Below are 17,053 nucleotides of genomic sequence, written 5' to 3' on the forward strand. Positions count from 1 at the left end.
TCATACTTACTATTAACTTAGGTATCTTACAAAAAATTTACCTAATTACTTTAATTAGATATAGATACTAAAATATGTATCATTGCATATAATATTATGATTTATCATAAAAAAATAATATTATGATTTATCATAAAAAAATAATATTATGATTTATCATGATTCATATAATATATTAGTTAATTGATAGCATATGCTATCAATAATTGTATAGTTAACGCTTTATATTGTCAAAGGTGATAGTTTAAATGAAAATTACATAATTAATTTACATAACTACTATATAAAATAATATATATAATATTTAAAAATATATATAATTATATTCAGTTGGTCCAGGGTGAAAAAACCTCATCCTGGGACCAGATCAAAAACTCAAATTTCCCATCTATTAAGATTGTAATTGACCGGTTTCACTATCTGTTCGGTCCGGACCAATTGGAACTATTAGGTTTGGTCAGATTTTCCTGTCCGAACAAAAATTTTACACTCCTACTCTTAATCAAAGATTGTGAGTAAGAGGAAGTGAAAGTCTCTTTCAACCAATCCAGACAAGCAAAATACAGAACAAAACAATCCATTACGGCTTTAAATTCAGATTACATCAAAACCACTTCAAATTGCTCCCCTTATGGGAAGTGGGTGGGGTCAAATCATTGGTTTCAGATATCTCTTTTATTTTTGTTGTATTTGTTGATTTGGGATGATTGTTAGAGCTTTCACCATTTTAAATCTTATATTTTGTGATTGATTATAATATATATAGATAAATGTTATTTATTATTTCTACACCACGTATCAATATATGATTAATTATTTTTATTTTTATATTTAAACACATGAGTAATGCTACATACAATCGTAGAGTACATAAGCACCGTGTAGTCGCTTTAAAAAAAATGAGATCTATTATTAAAAAATTAATTTCTTTTCATGTAAATCTCATATTTATTTATTTTTTTTAAAATGACTGTACGACACTTGCATACTCATGATTGTAAGTATCATTTCTCTTTATATATATATATATAATATGCTTGCTTAAAACAAAACAGAACAAAAGAAAGAAAGCAGAAAAACTTGTTTTTTTCGTCTCTTTTTCTCCCCTAAACCCTACTGACTAAAACCTCGTCTTCGTCCAGCTTAGATTCTTACTTACACACCGAGAGAGAGTTAGGAGAGACAGAGGAAGCAAGGATGAGTCTGATAGCAGGCTCATACGAGAAATACATATGGGGCTTCAAACTCAAACCCCATGAATCCCCACACCTGATCCTGACCCCACTTTTCTCGTACCCATCCCACCAATCCTCCATCACCACCGTCGCCTCCTGCGGCCACTACGCTGCCTCCGGCGGCTCCGACGACATTATCCACCTCTATGACCTCCCTTCTGCCTCCTACCTCGGCTCCCTCCACGACCACTCCTCCTCCCTCACCTCCCTCTCCTTCGTCTCCCCTCCCAACCTCTCCTTCCCCCGCAACCTCATCTCCTCTGCCGCCGACGGCTCCGTCTCCATCTTCGACGCCGACCCTTTCGTCCTTCTAAAGTCCTTCCGCCCCCACAGGAAGGCCGTCAACGATCTCTCCGTACACCCCTCTGGAAAGCTGGCTTTGACAGTTGGCCGCGATGAATGCTTGGCCATGCTCAACTTGGTGAGGGGGAGGAGGAGCTTTTGTTGCAGGCTGGGGAGGGAAGCGAGCATGGTGAAGTTTGATTTGGGTGGGGACAGGTTTTTCATGGTTGTGGAGGACAAGATTGGGGTGCACGAGGCGGAGGATGCCAAATTGCTATGTGAGTTAGAGAACCCCAAACAAAAGCGCGTTCTTTGCGTCGCGCCCGGCGAGGTTCGTTTTTATTGGGCTTTCTGTGATTTTGGGTGCTTGGTTTTGGGTTTTAATTTAGTTTTTTGAAATTGGGTTGGGGCTATTGCTGTTTGCTGAATTGTTGTCCAAATTAATGGTGTATGTTGATCACATTCCGAAAGGTAAATTGACGTTCTGTTGTTGATAAGATTTTTGGGGGAGCGGGGGTGAAATGACTTTTTGAGATTTAGATACTTTGTTGCTGAGACGGCTTTTAATCTTTGAGCAGTTTCCTATGAACTCTGGCAATATATGGTGCATACATGCGTTGTATTACTATTTATAAGTTATTAGATCTTATACAATGATGGCGCATCGTGTATGATCCCTTACCAAAGAAAAAATTTTGATAAATTTTTTTTTTTTTTTTTTATAATTATCAAAATTTTAACAATTTTTTCTTTCCATACCAAAGAAAAAATTGTTAAAGAAGTTTATGGTCTCAGTTAAATAACATAACCATAATTGATCATAATGAGCCTCTAAAACTGGCATAAGAAGGTATATTATGCTTTTTATTGCAGAATGCTTGTTTTGATTCAAATTGATATGGTCAAACCATAATTCAACCTTCCACTTATCCTATGAAGAATAACCATGAAATAGAAAAAAATACAAGGAAAAGTGATGTTCCCCTTGGCCATCATGATATTAGCTTTAAAACATGTATGAGTGGGTGGAGGTAATTAGTTGGATTTTGTTTTTGTAATTGAGATAGACACGTGAGGTTGCAAAGTATCACCATTTTTAGGCTTACACGTGATGTAAACTTCTAATTCTTGACAGTTCAGGGACAGAGTTCTTGTGGGACACAAAAAAGATCTTTCATTTTTATGAGATTGTATTTCCTTCTGTCCTTGGAATTTTCAAAACGAATCCTACTTTCTGGAGTTAGAAAAGCAACTGAATGGATTAAAGTGGATACCATTTTCTAGTTATGGGTTTAAGTTCCATTGAACAACCATCTCGGATCTTCTTGACAATTTCTTGTCTCATTTTAATTACTTAAATTTGTCCAATATTGACAGAATGGAGTTCTATATACTGGTGGTGAGGACCGGAATATTACTGCATGGGACACAAAAAGCGGGAAGGTTGCATATTGCATTGAAGATGCTCATTCTTCTCGTTTGAAAGGTGTTGTTGTGCTCACAAGGAACGATGGTACTGCTTCTGTTGATGATCCGTATTTAGTTGCATCTGCATCGTCAGATGGTGTTATACGCGTCTGGGATGTTCGCATGGTCATTAAGGAAAAGCCAAATCCGTTGGCCGAAGCTAATACAAAGTCTAGGCTAACTTGTCTTGCTGGATCATCTCTCAAATGTGAGTGTGACAAGTTCCCCGCCTGCATCATGTTCTTGAAAGTTTGTGAATCATTAATATGTTCTTGCTTCTCTTTCAGCTTTCAAACAACCAGGACCTGGAAGCAAGAGTATTCAGAAAGAAGAGCTGGATGCAGAGATGGAAGGATCATAGCGTTAATAACACGATGATGATTTGGGGAAACTGCCTGGTTGAATTGCTTTTGGGTTCTCGTTATGAAATTTATTGTGTTCTGTTGAGCCCATCATGTCAACCCAAATGATGGGCTCAACCAGTCTAAGTGATAAGTTTTGACATTTGTGATACCTGCTTATATTAATTTTATTCAAATTAATCCAAGTTATTGAATGGAAAGTAATATATGTAATTGCTTAACATTTTTGGATTGTACTTTGGAATTGGGCATCTGCTATTATGTACTTCATGGGGCCTGTTTTTATGATTTTCTAGTTTCTAACTTGTAATTAGGTGTACTCTCTTTTATGCTCTCTGTTCTTAGATTATGTCTAATTACTTGGTTTCATAAATTTATTTTTACCTATAAAAAAAGAGAAATGATAGTTATAGTCGTGAGTAGGCAAGCGTCGCGCAATCATTTTAAAAAAAATGAATAAATATACATGAAAAAAATATATTTTAATAGTGGACTATATATTTTTTTTAAAATAACTGTACGATATTTGCGAACTCTATGATTATATTTAGTATTATTTAAAAAAAAATATTTGTACCGTACATCACTATTAATCATTACTTGAAACGTTTGGTAAGATGCCATTCAAAATCATGAGGAGAAGATATTCTAAAAAGAGAGAAATCATGGGGAGAAGATGAAGCTGATGTGGATGAACGGTGGTAAATATTAGCTTATAAAGAAGTCAAATACTAGTTAGCTTCTTGTATACAGATATAGCCACGTGTATTTTACACTTTACCGCATGTAAATACTTACACATGTACACAGGTTAATAATCTATATACAGTTAATATACAGTTACAAATTACGATTCCCACTCTTTTTCTAATTCCTAAATTCTCTCTGTGTTTTCCCTTCACCAAGCTTTCACTGTGTCTTCAATTTCTTGGATTAGTTGCAATGGCAATCCAAGTTTTGTCATGGTATCAGACGGTACCTTTCTCTTTTGATACAGAACTTGAAGTTATGCTTGGAAGGTAAGATAAAATGAGAATTTCTGAATTTTTTGTGAATATTGTTAAGATTTATGAGTTGAGAATTTGAGATGGTTTTAGAAATTTTTGTGGGTCCCATAATCAAGTTTTATTTCAAGATTAAAGATTTTCAAGATTTCTTCAAGAATCAATGGGTTCTCTCATTGTTCCAAATGTGTGTAATGAAGAGTCGAGCCCATACTTCTTCATCATGGAGAAAATTTAAGAACTGTACTGATTACACAACTGCTTAATGAAGATAATTTTCATATGAAATTTATTATGCATCAGCCACTATTTACTCACACACCCCACATCTATAACTTTTTCATAGGATGTGAGAGTGTTTTTCATAAGGTTTATGGGTGTTTTTCATAAGGTGTGTAGTGTGGTGTGGTGGATAATGACTGATAAGAAGAATTTTTCTTTTCATATGTGGAAGAGTTCAAAATCTATGGCAATTAGTGCCAAGAATAAGATTGTATTCGTGAATGAAAGTTTGCCCAAGCCCACTGAAAATGATCCCTTGTGTCCTTCTTGGTTAAGGTGTAATGATATGGTAATATCTTGGCTCGTTAATTCAATTTCCAAAGATACAGCTTTTACTATCTTGTTCATGGATGCATAATAGATTTGCACACAATAATCGCCCTAGAATCTTTCAACTTTGGAAATATATTTCAACCATAGCACAAGGGCATAGTTCTGTGAATATCTTTTATTCTCAATTAAAAGGTCTTTGTAATGAATTGTTAACACTTAAACCTATACCAATATGTGGTTGTGAACCAGTTTGTACCTGTAGTTCTAGCAAGCTTTTAATAGAAAATCAAGAAGAGAAAGTTTCACAATTCTTGATGGGTCTTAATGACTCATATTCTCAGTTCAAAGAGCAGATTATGTTGATGGAACCATTCCCTTCTGTTAGCAAAATTCTTTATTTACCTTTACAAGAAGAGAAACAAAGAGGGATTCTGATTAGTAATGCATAGAATGTTGATACCTCCACTATAACAACAAAAATAAGTCTTGGTTCTTCAATAGTAAAGAGTAATGGTAGATCACAATAAGTGGTAAACTACAATAATGAAAGACAAGGTGGTATGTAGTCACTATGGCTATAATGGTCACATTGTAGACAGATGTTATAAAATTTATGGTTATCCTCCTGGTTGGAAATCTACAAAAGGCAAAAATGTTTTGTCCAATGTTGTGAATCAAGTAACCAATGTTGATGAATCCTCCCAAGTTACAACTATTTAAGAGCGGTGTAGGCAACTACTTGCTTTACTTCAAACTACCACATATACAAAATCTGCAGGAGATCAATTTGGATTGCTGCAATCTGCAGTGAATTAGGTTGGGCTATTGCCAACACCCATTTCAGACAATAATGCACTTACAAATCTGTCAGGTAAAATTCATACGTTGTTTTTAATTCTTATTTTCATAAACCTTATTCCCATGAATATAAACCATGGATCAAAGATAGTGGAGCTACTGTCCATATGGTCAATTTCACTTCTTATCTTAGTTCAACATCTTCGACTATCGATCATACAATAAAACCTCCAAATGGAGCCACTGCACATGTAACTCATAGCTTTTCATTGTGTTCCTAGCTTAAAATGTTCAATATCTTGAAAAATGTTCTTTGTGTTCCTAGCTTTTCATTCAATCTTATTTCAGTAAGTAAATTTTATGTGGATCTGAATTGTTGCTTGATATTTCTAACCAATATTTGTTTTATCCAGGATTTGCATTCTTAGATGATGATTGAGTTGAGTGAGCAGCAGCTGATCTATACTATCTATTACAGGATTCTGCAACAAGCTCCAAGATTGTCACAGTTCTTCCTCATTTTATACATAATGTTTCTTCTAGCCATTGTCCTTTTGACTTGTGGCATTATAAGTTAGGTCATCTTTTTTTACCCCAAATGGTTAGTTCTCAATAAACTTGTACACGATTCCTTGTACAGTTTGCCCTTTGGCTAAACAACATAGACTTTCATTTCCGTTGAGTCATAGTGTATCACATTCTCCTTCTGAAATAATACATTGTTGCATTTGTGACCTTTCTCAATATCTTCTCTTGATGCCTCCAAGTATTTCCTTACAATAGTTGATAATTGTTCTAAGTCTACTTGGCTTTATCTCATGCATGACTAGAGGTGTAACCGGTTCGGTTTGGTCCGGTTTTGAATATTTTTTAGAACCGAACCGGTTTACACTGATTTTGAAAACTTAAGAACTGATACCGGACCGATTCACCACCGAAACTAGAACTTTCAATTTTTCTGGTTTCAGTCCAGTCAGGTTCGATTTTTTTAATTTTACGGATAAACGAAATCATACTCCAACAAAAGCTTAGCAAGTGATTGACCCATATCCCTCATTTTATGTAAAATGTTTTATTAATTTTATGTTATAAAATTAAACATAAAAATAATATTTATATGTTATATCAAAATTCAAATGTTATATTAGTTTTATGTTATAAGATTAATAGACATGAATAATAAGATTTTAAGATTTCATGTTATATTAATTATCAATTCAACATATAATATAAAAAATCATATAAAAATATTTATATATAATAAAAAAATATATATTTACTAGTCCGGTTTGGTTCAAACCGGTGTTTTAAACTCAAAACTTGAACCTAACCGAACCAATTTAGAACCATACTAAACACACAAGTTCGGTTCGGTCAGGTTCACCGGTTTTTTTATTTTTTTTATAGCCCTATGTATGACAAGGGTCAAAGCCAACAATTAGTTCAATCCTTTTTTACATTAGCTTGAAACTCAATTCCACATAAAAATAAAGGTTGTCAGATTTGATAATGGCAATGAATTTCATATGCGTGATTTCTATGCCTCTAAAGGAACCATTCACTAAAAGACTTGTATTGAAACACTACAACATAATGGAGTGGTTGAAAGAAAACTCCAACACCTATTGAATGTTGCTCGTTTCCTAAGATTCCAAGCTCACCTTCCATTGAGATTTTGGGGAGAATGCATCTTAACAACAGCCTACCTAATCAATAAAACCCCTAGTCCTCCCTTATCAAACAAATCAACATATAAAATCCTTTTCTCTAAAGTTCCTGCCTATTCTCATCTAAGAGTTTTTGGATGTTTATGTTTTGCTTCTACCATCTCTAGAAATAGACACAAATTTGACCCTTGTACAAGGAGATGTTTATTTCTTGGATATCCATTTGGAATAAAAAGGTTACAAGGTTTTTTACCTTGATAATCAAACTCTTTTTGTTTCTCGGGAAGTAGTTTTCTTTGAAACAACTTTTCCTTTTCAGTCACTTTCTCCTCCCACTTTTATTCCATATACTTCTTTTGTTCCATCTAATTCTATTGTTCTTCCTCGTCCAATTTCTAACACTACTGCTTCTTTTCCTATGTCTTCTCCTTCTATTGCTGTCTCATCTCCTTCCATTCCAATTTCTATCTCTTCCTTGAAACTTCTAACCCTCCTACTTAGGTTGTCCTCTAGAGCTCGCAAAGTATCAACTTACTTGCAAGATTACCATTGGAAGTTAGCCATTGCCCATACTATCTCGGCACCTAGATAAAGACATTGGTAAATCCATTGTTCCTTATTTTATTTCTTCATTCCCTTCTTACCAAAAACGGTCTCCTACTTGTAAGTCTTTAGGTCTTTCTGTTTCTACCAATTTTGAGTCTAGAACCTTCAAACAATCTATTTAATATCCTCATTGGCGTGAAGCCATGGCTGTTGAAATAAAACCATTAGAACTTAATCATACCTAGACTCTCACCACCTTACCTGATGGAAAAAAAATTTATAGGTTGCAAAAGGATATATAAGATCAAGTATAAATTTGATAGCAGTATTGAATAGTATAAAGCAAGGTTAGCTGCCAAGGGTTACACTCAAATTGAAGGTCTTGATTTTCAAAAAACTCTCTCTTGTGGCTAAACTTGTGACAGTCAAATACTTTCTAGCAGTAACTGCTTCTCGAAATTGGTTTTTTCACCAGTTAGATATTAACAATGCATTTCTTCATGGTGACTTAGATACCTCTATTGACATCCCACTTGGTTTTTCTCGTAAGAAGGAGCATGATGTATGTAAGCTAAAAAAATCTTTATATGGTCTTAAACAGGCATCTTGACAATGATTCTCTAAATTGTCTTCAGCTATTACTTCATATGGTTTTATTCTTTCCCAAGCTGATCACTCATTATTTACTTTACATACCTCATATCACTTTGTACTTTTGGAATATGTGGATGATATAATAGTGATTGGAAATAATCTTTCAATATATTTTGAATTTGAAGTATTTTCTTGATCAAAAAAGTTTAAAATTAAAGATCTTGAAGATTTGAGATTTTTTTCTTAATTTAGAGATGGCTTGGTTTGCTAAAGGAATTGTTCTCAACCAGCACAAATATGCACTTGATATTATTGAAGAATCTGGTTTTCTTGGTTCAAAAGCTCTCAAAATTCCTATGCAACATAATTTGAGGCTTAGCAAAGATGGTTATCTTTTACAAGATGCTTCTCTTTATCACAGACTTATTGGCCGCTTTATATACTTGACTATCACTAGATCTGACTTTGTTTATTCAGTTCAAATACTTAGCTAGTTCATGTATAAGCCTCGACAATCGCATCTGAATGTTGTTCATCGCATTTTTAGGTATCTAAAATCAACCCCTGGTTAGGGATTATTGTTTCCAGCAGTTAGTGATTTGCATCTCAAGGCATTTACAAATATAGATTAGGTTGGTTGCCCCAATTATGGTAGATCTGTGATAGGTTATTTAGTATTCTTTGGCGATGTTCTTATTTTTTGGAAATTCAAGAAACAAAAAAGAGTATCTCACTCCTCAATAAAGGCTGAGTATCGGGCCATGGCCTCAGCCACATGTGAAATTACTTGGCCCATTTCTATCCTTCAAGCTTTACATATTCCTCGTCCCAAGGAGCTTTTCACATTGCTGGAAATCCAATATTTCACAAAAGGATCAAGCACATTGAGATCAATTGTCACCTTATTAGAGAAAAGTTACAAGCTGGAGTCATAAATATTCTTCATGTTTCTAGCCCTCATCAGCTTAGTGATATTTTGACCAATCCCTTGGTGCATCCCAATTTCATCTCTTTCTACGCAAGATGGGTGTCATAGACTTGTACACTCCGAGAGTAATAGCCTACAAAGAAGAAGTCAAGTACTAGTTACCTTTTTGTATACAAATATAGCTACCTATAGTTTACACTTTATTGCATATAAATACCTACACATGTACACAGGTTAATAATCGATAAACAAATACGAATTATGATTCTCTCTCTCTTTCTAATCCCTAAATCCTCTCTCTCTACTTTCCCTTCACCAAGCTTTCGTTGTGTCTTTAATTTCTTGGATTAGTTGCTATCACAATCCAAATTTTGTTAATAAAAGCTCATATTGAAGGCTTATGTTCCCAAAATTACATATTTTTATAATTACGAAGAATGAGAAAAATACTAGTTTTTCTTTCCCTGTATCTTCTACATTATATACATTTTACATTCGAAAATGATGAGAGAAGCTGAGCTTGATAAATGCGAGCAAAAAGTTTTGAGTCTGGCATTATGCTGATGGATTCGTCAACTTTACCACTTCCCAAAATTGTATTCTTATCTTCCTTTTCCCCTTAAACGTAACAAATGCCTCCTCATTTAGTTGTAAGACTCAGTTGAAATCAACTCAGTTGTAAGATTTAGTTTAGTAAAAAACTCAGCTTAGCTCAAAATTCAAATGCAGCGGCGCTCAAATGGGTTATGAGCATCCCATATTCTCATGGACTTGAATGAAGTAAGGTATTTTTTGCGAGTAATGCTAGATATAATTATGAGTTGTGTTTGGGCATCTATTTACTCACTTTTTTTCAAAATGAGTGTGGTGTTTGGGCATTTTATAATTGTAAATATTATTTTTCATTTTTTACTCTTACACTTTGGTCTGGGACTGTAAATGAACCAGTCTGCTCGATAGCCCGCTCGGTACTTGTTCGGTTAAACTCGAATCGAACTTGACTCGTGAAAAAAAAAGCTCGTTCGTGAAAGTAGATACCCGCTCTAATTATAAATGATACATACCCGACAAAACTTGACTCGACTCAACTAAGACTCGTTAAGGCTTGCTCGTTTATGCTCGAGTCGACTCGTTAGCTCGACTGAATTAAAACTCATTCATATATTAATAAATATATACATACACCTATGTGTACACACACATACACACACATATGTAATAATTAATAGTATAAGCATATCACTTTTATAATTAAATATATAATATATAATTTAATTACTCATGTCTATATAGCAAATATACGTCATAAGTATATTTTATAATTTGTATAATAATTAGTCGATAAAATTTAATAATTTCATATACTAGTATGTGAGAATCATATATGAAATAGATATATGCTATCATATTAAGTGTATGTATTAATAATATATGTAGGCATATAATATATTATTATTTTGGATAAATATCAACTAGTTATATATTAATTATTTATAAATTTCTTAAAATTTTATAATTCAATAGAGGTTCTACTCGTTAGTTGTATAAATTCAATATCAGATTTTTTAATTTTTAATTTATTTAATTTATTAATTATTAAATCTTATTCAAAAAAAGAAAAAAATAAACAGTTCGAGCTCGAGCTCGAGTTGAGAGTTTAGCTTATCGAGTCGAGCTCGAACAAAAAATAAAAAAAAAAAAATCTCGAGTTCAAGCTCGAGCTCGAGATCGAGTATTTTGAGTCGAGCCGAGCTCGGCAAGCCAAAGACCGGCTCGGCTCGTTTACGGCCCTACTTCGGTCCGCTATATCTACGTCTCAAGAGTACATCCAAAGATAACCTTTATGTGTCAGTATTCGGGTCAAAACCTTACCCACATCAGTGAATTTATATTCTTAAGTCTGATAAAAGAACACACCAGACACGTAGGAATTGCAGTTTGACCTTATTTTACAAAGCAACTTCACCAGGAAAAATTAACTAACTAAAATTAAGAAACAAAACAAGAAAATAAATATTACCAAACAAGAATGAGTAATTTTTTCTTCATTTTCTTTTATGAGAAATGATACTTGCAGTCGTGAGCGTGCAGTCGCCGTGCAGTCGCTTTGAAAAAAGTGAATAAATAAGAGACCCACTTGAAAAGAAATTAATTTTTTAATAGTGGACCCCACTCTTTTTCAAAGCGACTGCACGGCGTTTGCGCATTCCACGACTGTATGTAGCATTATTCTTCTTTTATATATGTATCTTTATCTATATCTTGGGCTGGCTGCATCAGAGATTCAGATGTATGGGTTGGTATATTGAGCTGTGAATGTAAAATGGAGCCTGATCGAGTGAAGTCGGTAGGAACACGTAAAAACAAATAATCAGAAGCTATTGGCCATTCCCTGATGGGATTGGAAATAAGACACTTCGGTTGTTTTTTGTGTAGACTAACCAAATTTGTGATTATTCGGTATAGTTTTGCAGAGGATGAACAGGGAAAGAATTCTTTGCACTGTATAAAAGAAAGGAACGCAGGAAAAAGGGGAAAAAAGAAACGGTAGAGGGAACAAAGGTTCCTCACGGAGTTCTAAAATAAGTACCTTTGAAACTCTGTAAAAGGTCGTATCTTTTCGGCTAGTGTGAGAACAAGCCACAGTAGCTCTAGCCCAACTTGTTCACTTCTTCGCCTAGAAAAGAAAAACCCGTTTGCTTCTTCCTGCCTTGATTCTATTTCGCATCTGACTCCTGTAAGAGTTAGTCCATCGAAAAGCTCGTAGCTCTAGTCCATTAACATAAAAAATTTAACTTCTTTGCCAGAATCCTTCCCATGATATATACCCCTTTTGACATCAATTCAAATGCATCCATCTCTGCGCAACTCGACTAATGGCTACCACATGTGCTTTGCGTTTCCAAAAACTTTTCCAAAGAACTAAACTGAAGTTTTAAGACCGTGTTTCTGAACTCTTGTTTCTAGCCGTGATTTCAACCTCTATGTTTCTTAAAAGGGTATAGATATCATCCGACCTAGGATGAGATTTATCAGCAACACGAAACTCGTGTACATGTCCATTTACTTCTAGCCAGCTCGAGCCAGGGGTTTTCTTCAATCCTCTATCTCTAAGAAAGCTCCTCATTTTAGCAACCCCATCCCACTTTCCGGCTGCAGCATAAATATTTGAGAGCAATATGTAATTGCCAGCATTTTTTGGTTCCATGATAATAAGCTTCTCTGCGGCAAACTCTGCAAGCTTGGTGTCTGAGTGCATCTTACAGGCACTTAATAATGGGCCCCACACTCGAGCATCTGGTTTGAAGGGCATAGTTTTTACAAGTTCTCTGGCTTCAGTCGTTTTCCCAGCACGCCCTAATAAATCAACCATGCAAGCATAGTGTTCTTGGGTTGGTTGGAAACCATAGCTTTCCATCTCCTTGAAACACTCCTGGCCTTCTTTAATGAGGCCAGAATTTACACAGGCTGTCAATAGCCCAAGAAAGGTTACTTGATCCGGTTTCAAATTTGAATGCTTCATTTGGTTGTACAAATCAAAACATTTAGGTGAGTCTCCATGCTTAGCATATGCACCGATCATAGAGTTCCACATGATTATATCTTTACCATCGATTTTCTCTTCATCAAAAATCTTCCGAGCCATTTCTATATATCCACATTTTGCATAGCTGACAAGAAGTGCGGTATTAACGGAGGAAAGTATGTTGAGGCCTAATTTCAATGAGTACCCATGAATGTATTTTACATTTTCTAATGCCCCAATATTCACACAGACAGGCAAAATGTTGATAACTGTCACAAAATCTACTCTCACTCCTTCCTCTTTCATCTTGCCAAAGAGAGACAAAGCACCAATGCACTGATCATTGGTCACATATCCTTTAATGATTGCGCTCCATGAAACCACAGTCTTGTTTATCAATGAATCGAAGATCTTCCTAGCTGAACTTAAATGGGTACACTCACAGTACATGTCAATAAGAGAATTATGAACTGATACTTGATAGTCTGAACCATTTCTTATTACATAACCATGCAATTGCTTGCCCCACCCAATAGACTTCAACTGTGTGATTGAAGAAATCACAGGAAGTGCTGTGAACAAATCAGCTCTAACCCCTGTTCTTACCATACACTGCAATATTTCAATGGATTTCTGGGGGTACCCATTTTTAGAATATGCTCCAATCAATATATTCCAAACAACACAGTCCTTCTCGGGCATTTCCTCGAATAGGAATCTTGCATATTCCAGACTACACAACTTACAATACATGGACAATATTGCTGTATTCACCGATAATTCCTCGCACAAGTTGCTCACAACAACCAAACTATGAATGGCCTTTCCCGCCCGTAACGAGTTCAAATCAACGCTTGACCTTAACAAGTTAATTATAGTATCTGAATCCGGCTCAACCCTCTTATTTCTCATTCTCTTGAAAAGTCGAAAACTCTCCTCGGAATCTCCATTTTGAGAAGCCTCAAAAATCAAAGAATTCCAATCATACAAATCACAATTAGACTTTCTTTCAACCAGCTGTTGCTCATTCTCAAAATTACCGCAGCTCCTATACATCTCTACCAAAGCAGTACCCACCAAATAAAATGAATCAAACCCGAGTTTCACCACTTGCCCATGAACCTTTTTCCCATATCCAGCATCTGGCAAACAAAAACATGACCTCAGAACAAAAGGGTAGGTATCTTCATCTGGGTACATGGAATTCATGACCATTTCTTGGTACACCAAAAGGGTTCTCTCAAACTCACCAAACTTGAACATATTTCTCAAATTCGAGCTGTAAAGAACTGAACTTGGGTTACTAATGGAGTTGAATACTTGTTGGGAAAGATGGAGGAGGCCAAGTTTGCCATAGCAGTCCATGAGTTGGGAAGAGAGTGCTGGGTTTTGGTGTAGGCCATGGAGGGTGAACCTGGCATGGACTTGTCGAAGTTGTCGGGGTTCGGTGCAGAGATCCAATAGGGAAGAGAGCGTGCTGAAAGGTCTGGTTTGGGTGGCGGGAAAGTGTCGGAATTTGAGTAGGAAAGGATCGTGGAGGAGATGTCTGAATCGTCGAATCCGAGGCATGTTATAATTAGCATTTCGGTGGCTTCCGATTACTGACTATTTTACTCGGATTTTAGCGTTTATAGGATGAGCAGTGATACATAAAAAAAAAAAAAAATCTTCTTCACACTCGACTGTTGATAGAAACCCAGCTCACCTAACGTGCTGGGTTTCAAAACAAAAAAAAAAATATGTTAGGTGTGTAAAAAATGTAATGTACAATAGACTGATATCTAGTATTTCTCTAAATAAAAGCCCCTAATCTATCTTCATGCTTGGCCAAATTAATGAAAAATTCTAGATATAAGTTCTTTATTTTTTTACATCACTTAAAAATATATAATTTTATTTTTTTATTTTCATATTTCTTAACATGTGAAATATGAAATATGAAATATAATGATAAAAAAATAAAATTACATATTTTTAAGTAGTGTACAGGAGTATGAGGCTTCTGTGTAACACGTCTCTTAACCAATATCACACTTCTTTATATTTCCCTATTCTATTAAAATTTAATCTCCATATTGAATTATTCATTTACTCTTTATATAATAATGAAATATTATTATTTTAATAAATTTTTTATTTATTTAATTTTTATCACATTTTATACTTCTATAAATCAAATGTTAATAATAATAATATTCAAATTAAATTAATATTAAAAAATCATATTTTTAAAAATTATTTAATATTAATAACAAAAAAAATTTGATTAAACTCATTTAAATTTCTATCTAAATTTCTTAATTACAAACCAAATAATATTTTTGTTTAGAGTGAAAAACTAATATTTTAATATTTAATGAACCTGCAATAATCTTTTATCTTTGGCCAAATACTATAGTTAAAATCTAAATTATTTTAGATATGCCCAATCTATGAATTTTTTTTTTACATAAATTATCTAAATTTTAACCATCATTCTGTCACGAAATGCACACGTGGATAAGTGAGGTTCAAAAAAGAATTAAAACTGTAAAACACAGCTCTCTGTATTCCCGCTGCTCTCCTCCAAATCGCTTTCTTTTCCTGAGAAACCCATTGCCCAAAGAAATTGTGCATCACTCATTCGCGCTGCCCTCCTTCCGTTGTACTAAGAAGCCTATTGCCCAAAGGGAAGGTAATCACCTCTCTCTCTCTCTCAAATTAACAAAACCATTTCAAACCCAACGAATATAACTTTTGAATAAGAATTCTAAAACCATTCGCGTGCTTATGAAATCAAACAACTCCTTAAAGATTGAAAACAATTAAAACAGAAAGGGAACAAAATCTGATACTGGCATTTACGAAGCAGGGTGTCCAACAATTGCCATTGTTGTCTCTGTAAAATTAAAATAATTTGTTATCACGTGTTTATTTTCATGTTCGATGTTGGCTGTAATTTGTAATTGATAGGAGGAGCTAGGTCTTGCATGAGTTGCAAAAGGCACCATGCTTCCAGACTCTTGCAAAAAAAAAAAAAATTTAGTAGTATAAGTGGCAAACCTGGAGAGATTTTGGAAGGATATTGTTTTGTGTTGAACTGGAATTTGCCCACAAGAATTTATTTCAGCAAAGGGCAGGTCTATTAAAAAGAAAAAGGAAAAGGGCAGATATCGCCATTTCACAATTTTTTTTTTTTTTTTCCTTAAGTAGTTTTTATTTTTTCAGATTTTTTAAAAGTTTCTTAAATGAAAATACCGTTTTATTTAACAAAATCTAGCTCTGATTTACTTGGTTTTTCATCTTCTTCCTCACTTTTACACATTTTCTTCCACTTTCTCTCTTTCATTCTGATCGGAAGTTTAGATGAATTTGAATAGTGAATTGAGATAAAATAAAAAATAAAAAATAAATAAAATATTATTAAAATATTATTATTATTTTAAGATTTAAAAAAATTAAATTATTTATTATATTTTATGTAGAAATTTTAAAAAATTATAATGATAAAGTGTAATAAGATGAAATATATCCAAATTGGGCCTAAGATCAAGACTAGTTTAGAGAGTGAGATGAGATGAAAATTTTATAAATAATAGTAAAATAGTTTGTGAATAGTAGTAAAATAGTTTGAGTTGATTATTTTTTGGATTTTGGGAAGGGACATAGAAAAAAGTTGAATAAAAAATATTATAAAGTTAAAAATATTGTAAGAATATAGTTTTATAATATTATTTTTATTTGGAGATTTGAAAAAGTTAAAATTATTTTTTATTTGAAAGTTTGAAAAAATTGTAATGATTAGTTTGAAAATTTTGTATTTAAACTATATTTGAAAATAAAATGAGATAAGATAAAATGATATGAGAATTTTGTCTCTCGTCTAAGTCTCCAAACAAGCCAATTACACCGCGCACTTATATAACGTGGCAAACAGGGTCTAAAGAGAAATTCATAAACCGGACAAATGAGAATAGGGACAAAAGGGTCTGGGTCTGCCTATTCTTTCCTTCTATAAATTTCGAAACAGTCCCACTTCTAAGTGGTCAGGTTGTTTTTTTAAGTATAGCAGCCTTCCTTTACACTGCTGACTCACTTAAAATGAGTAGC

General features: G+C 34.0%; 2 protein-coding genes across 2 annotated transcripts; one reads left to right on the top strand and one right to left on the bottom strand.

Annotated features, from left to right (window-relative positions):
- Window positions 1–1,051: 1,051 nt before the first annotated feature.
- On the top strand, window positions 1,052–3,637 carry LOC108990277 (p21-activated protein kinase-interacting protein 1-like). Its single transcript, XM_018964194.2, has 3 exons — window positions 1,052–1,848; window positions 2,895–3,192; window positions 3,272–3,637. Exons 1-3 carry the CDS (start codon window positions 1,198–1,200, stop codon window positions 3,343–3,345), a joined length of 1,023 nt encoding a protein of 340 aa, XP_018819739.1. The 5' UTR covers window positions 1,052–1,197; the 3' UTR covers window positions 3,346–3,637.
- A 5,728-nt stretch (window positions 3,638–9,365) lies between these two features.
- Window positions 9,366–14,570, bottom strand: LOC108990192 (pentatricopeptide repeat-containing protein At4g19191, mitochondrial-like). Its single transcript, XM_018964077.2, has 2 exons — window positions 12,029–14,570; window positions 9,366–9,571 (listed from the first exon to the last, which is right to left on the bottom strand). Exon 1 carries the CDS (start codon window positions 14,531–14,533, stop codon window positions 12,374–12,376), a length of 2,160 nt encoding a protein of 719 aa, XP_018819622.1. The 5' UTR covers window positions 14,534–14,570; the 3' UTR covers window positions 9,366–9,571; window positions 12,029–12,373.
- Between the last annotated feature and the right edge of the window lie 2,483 nt (window positions 14,571–17,053).

This window comes from Juglans regia, chromosome 4 (genome assembly GCF_001411555.2).
Source record: "Juglans regia cultivar Chandler chromosome 4, Walnut 2.0, whole genome shotgun sequence".
Taxonomy (NCBI): domain Eukaryota; kingdom Viridiplantae; phylum Streptophyta; class Magnoliopsida; order Fagales; family Juglandaceae; genus Juglans; species Juglans regia.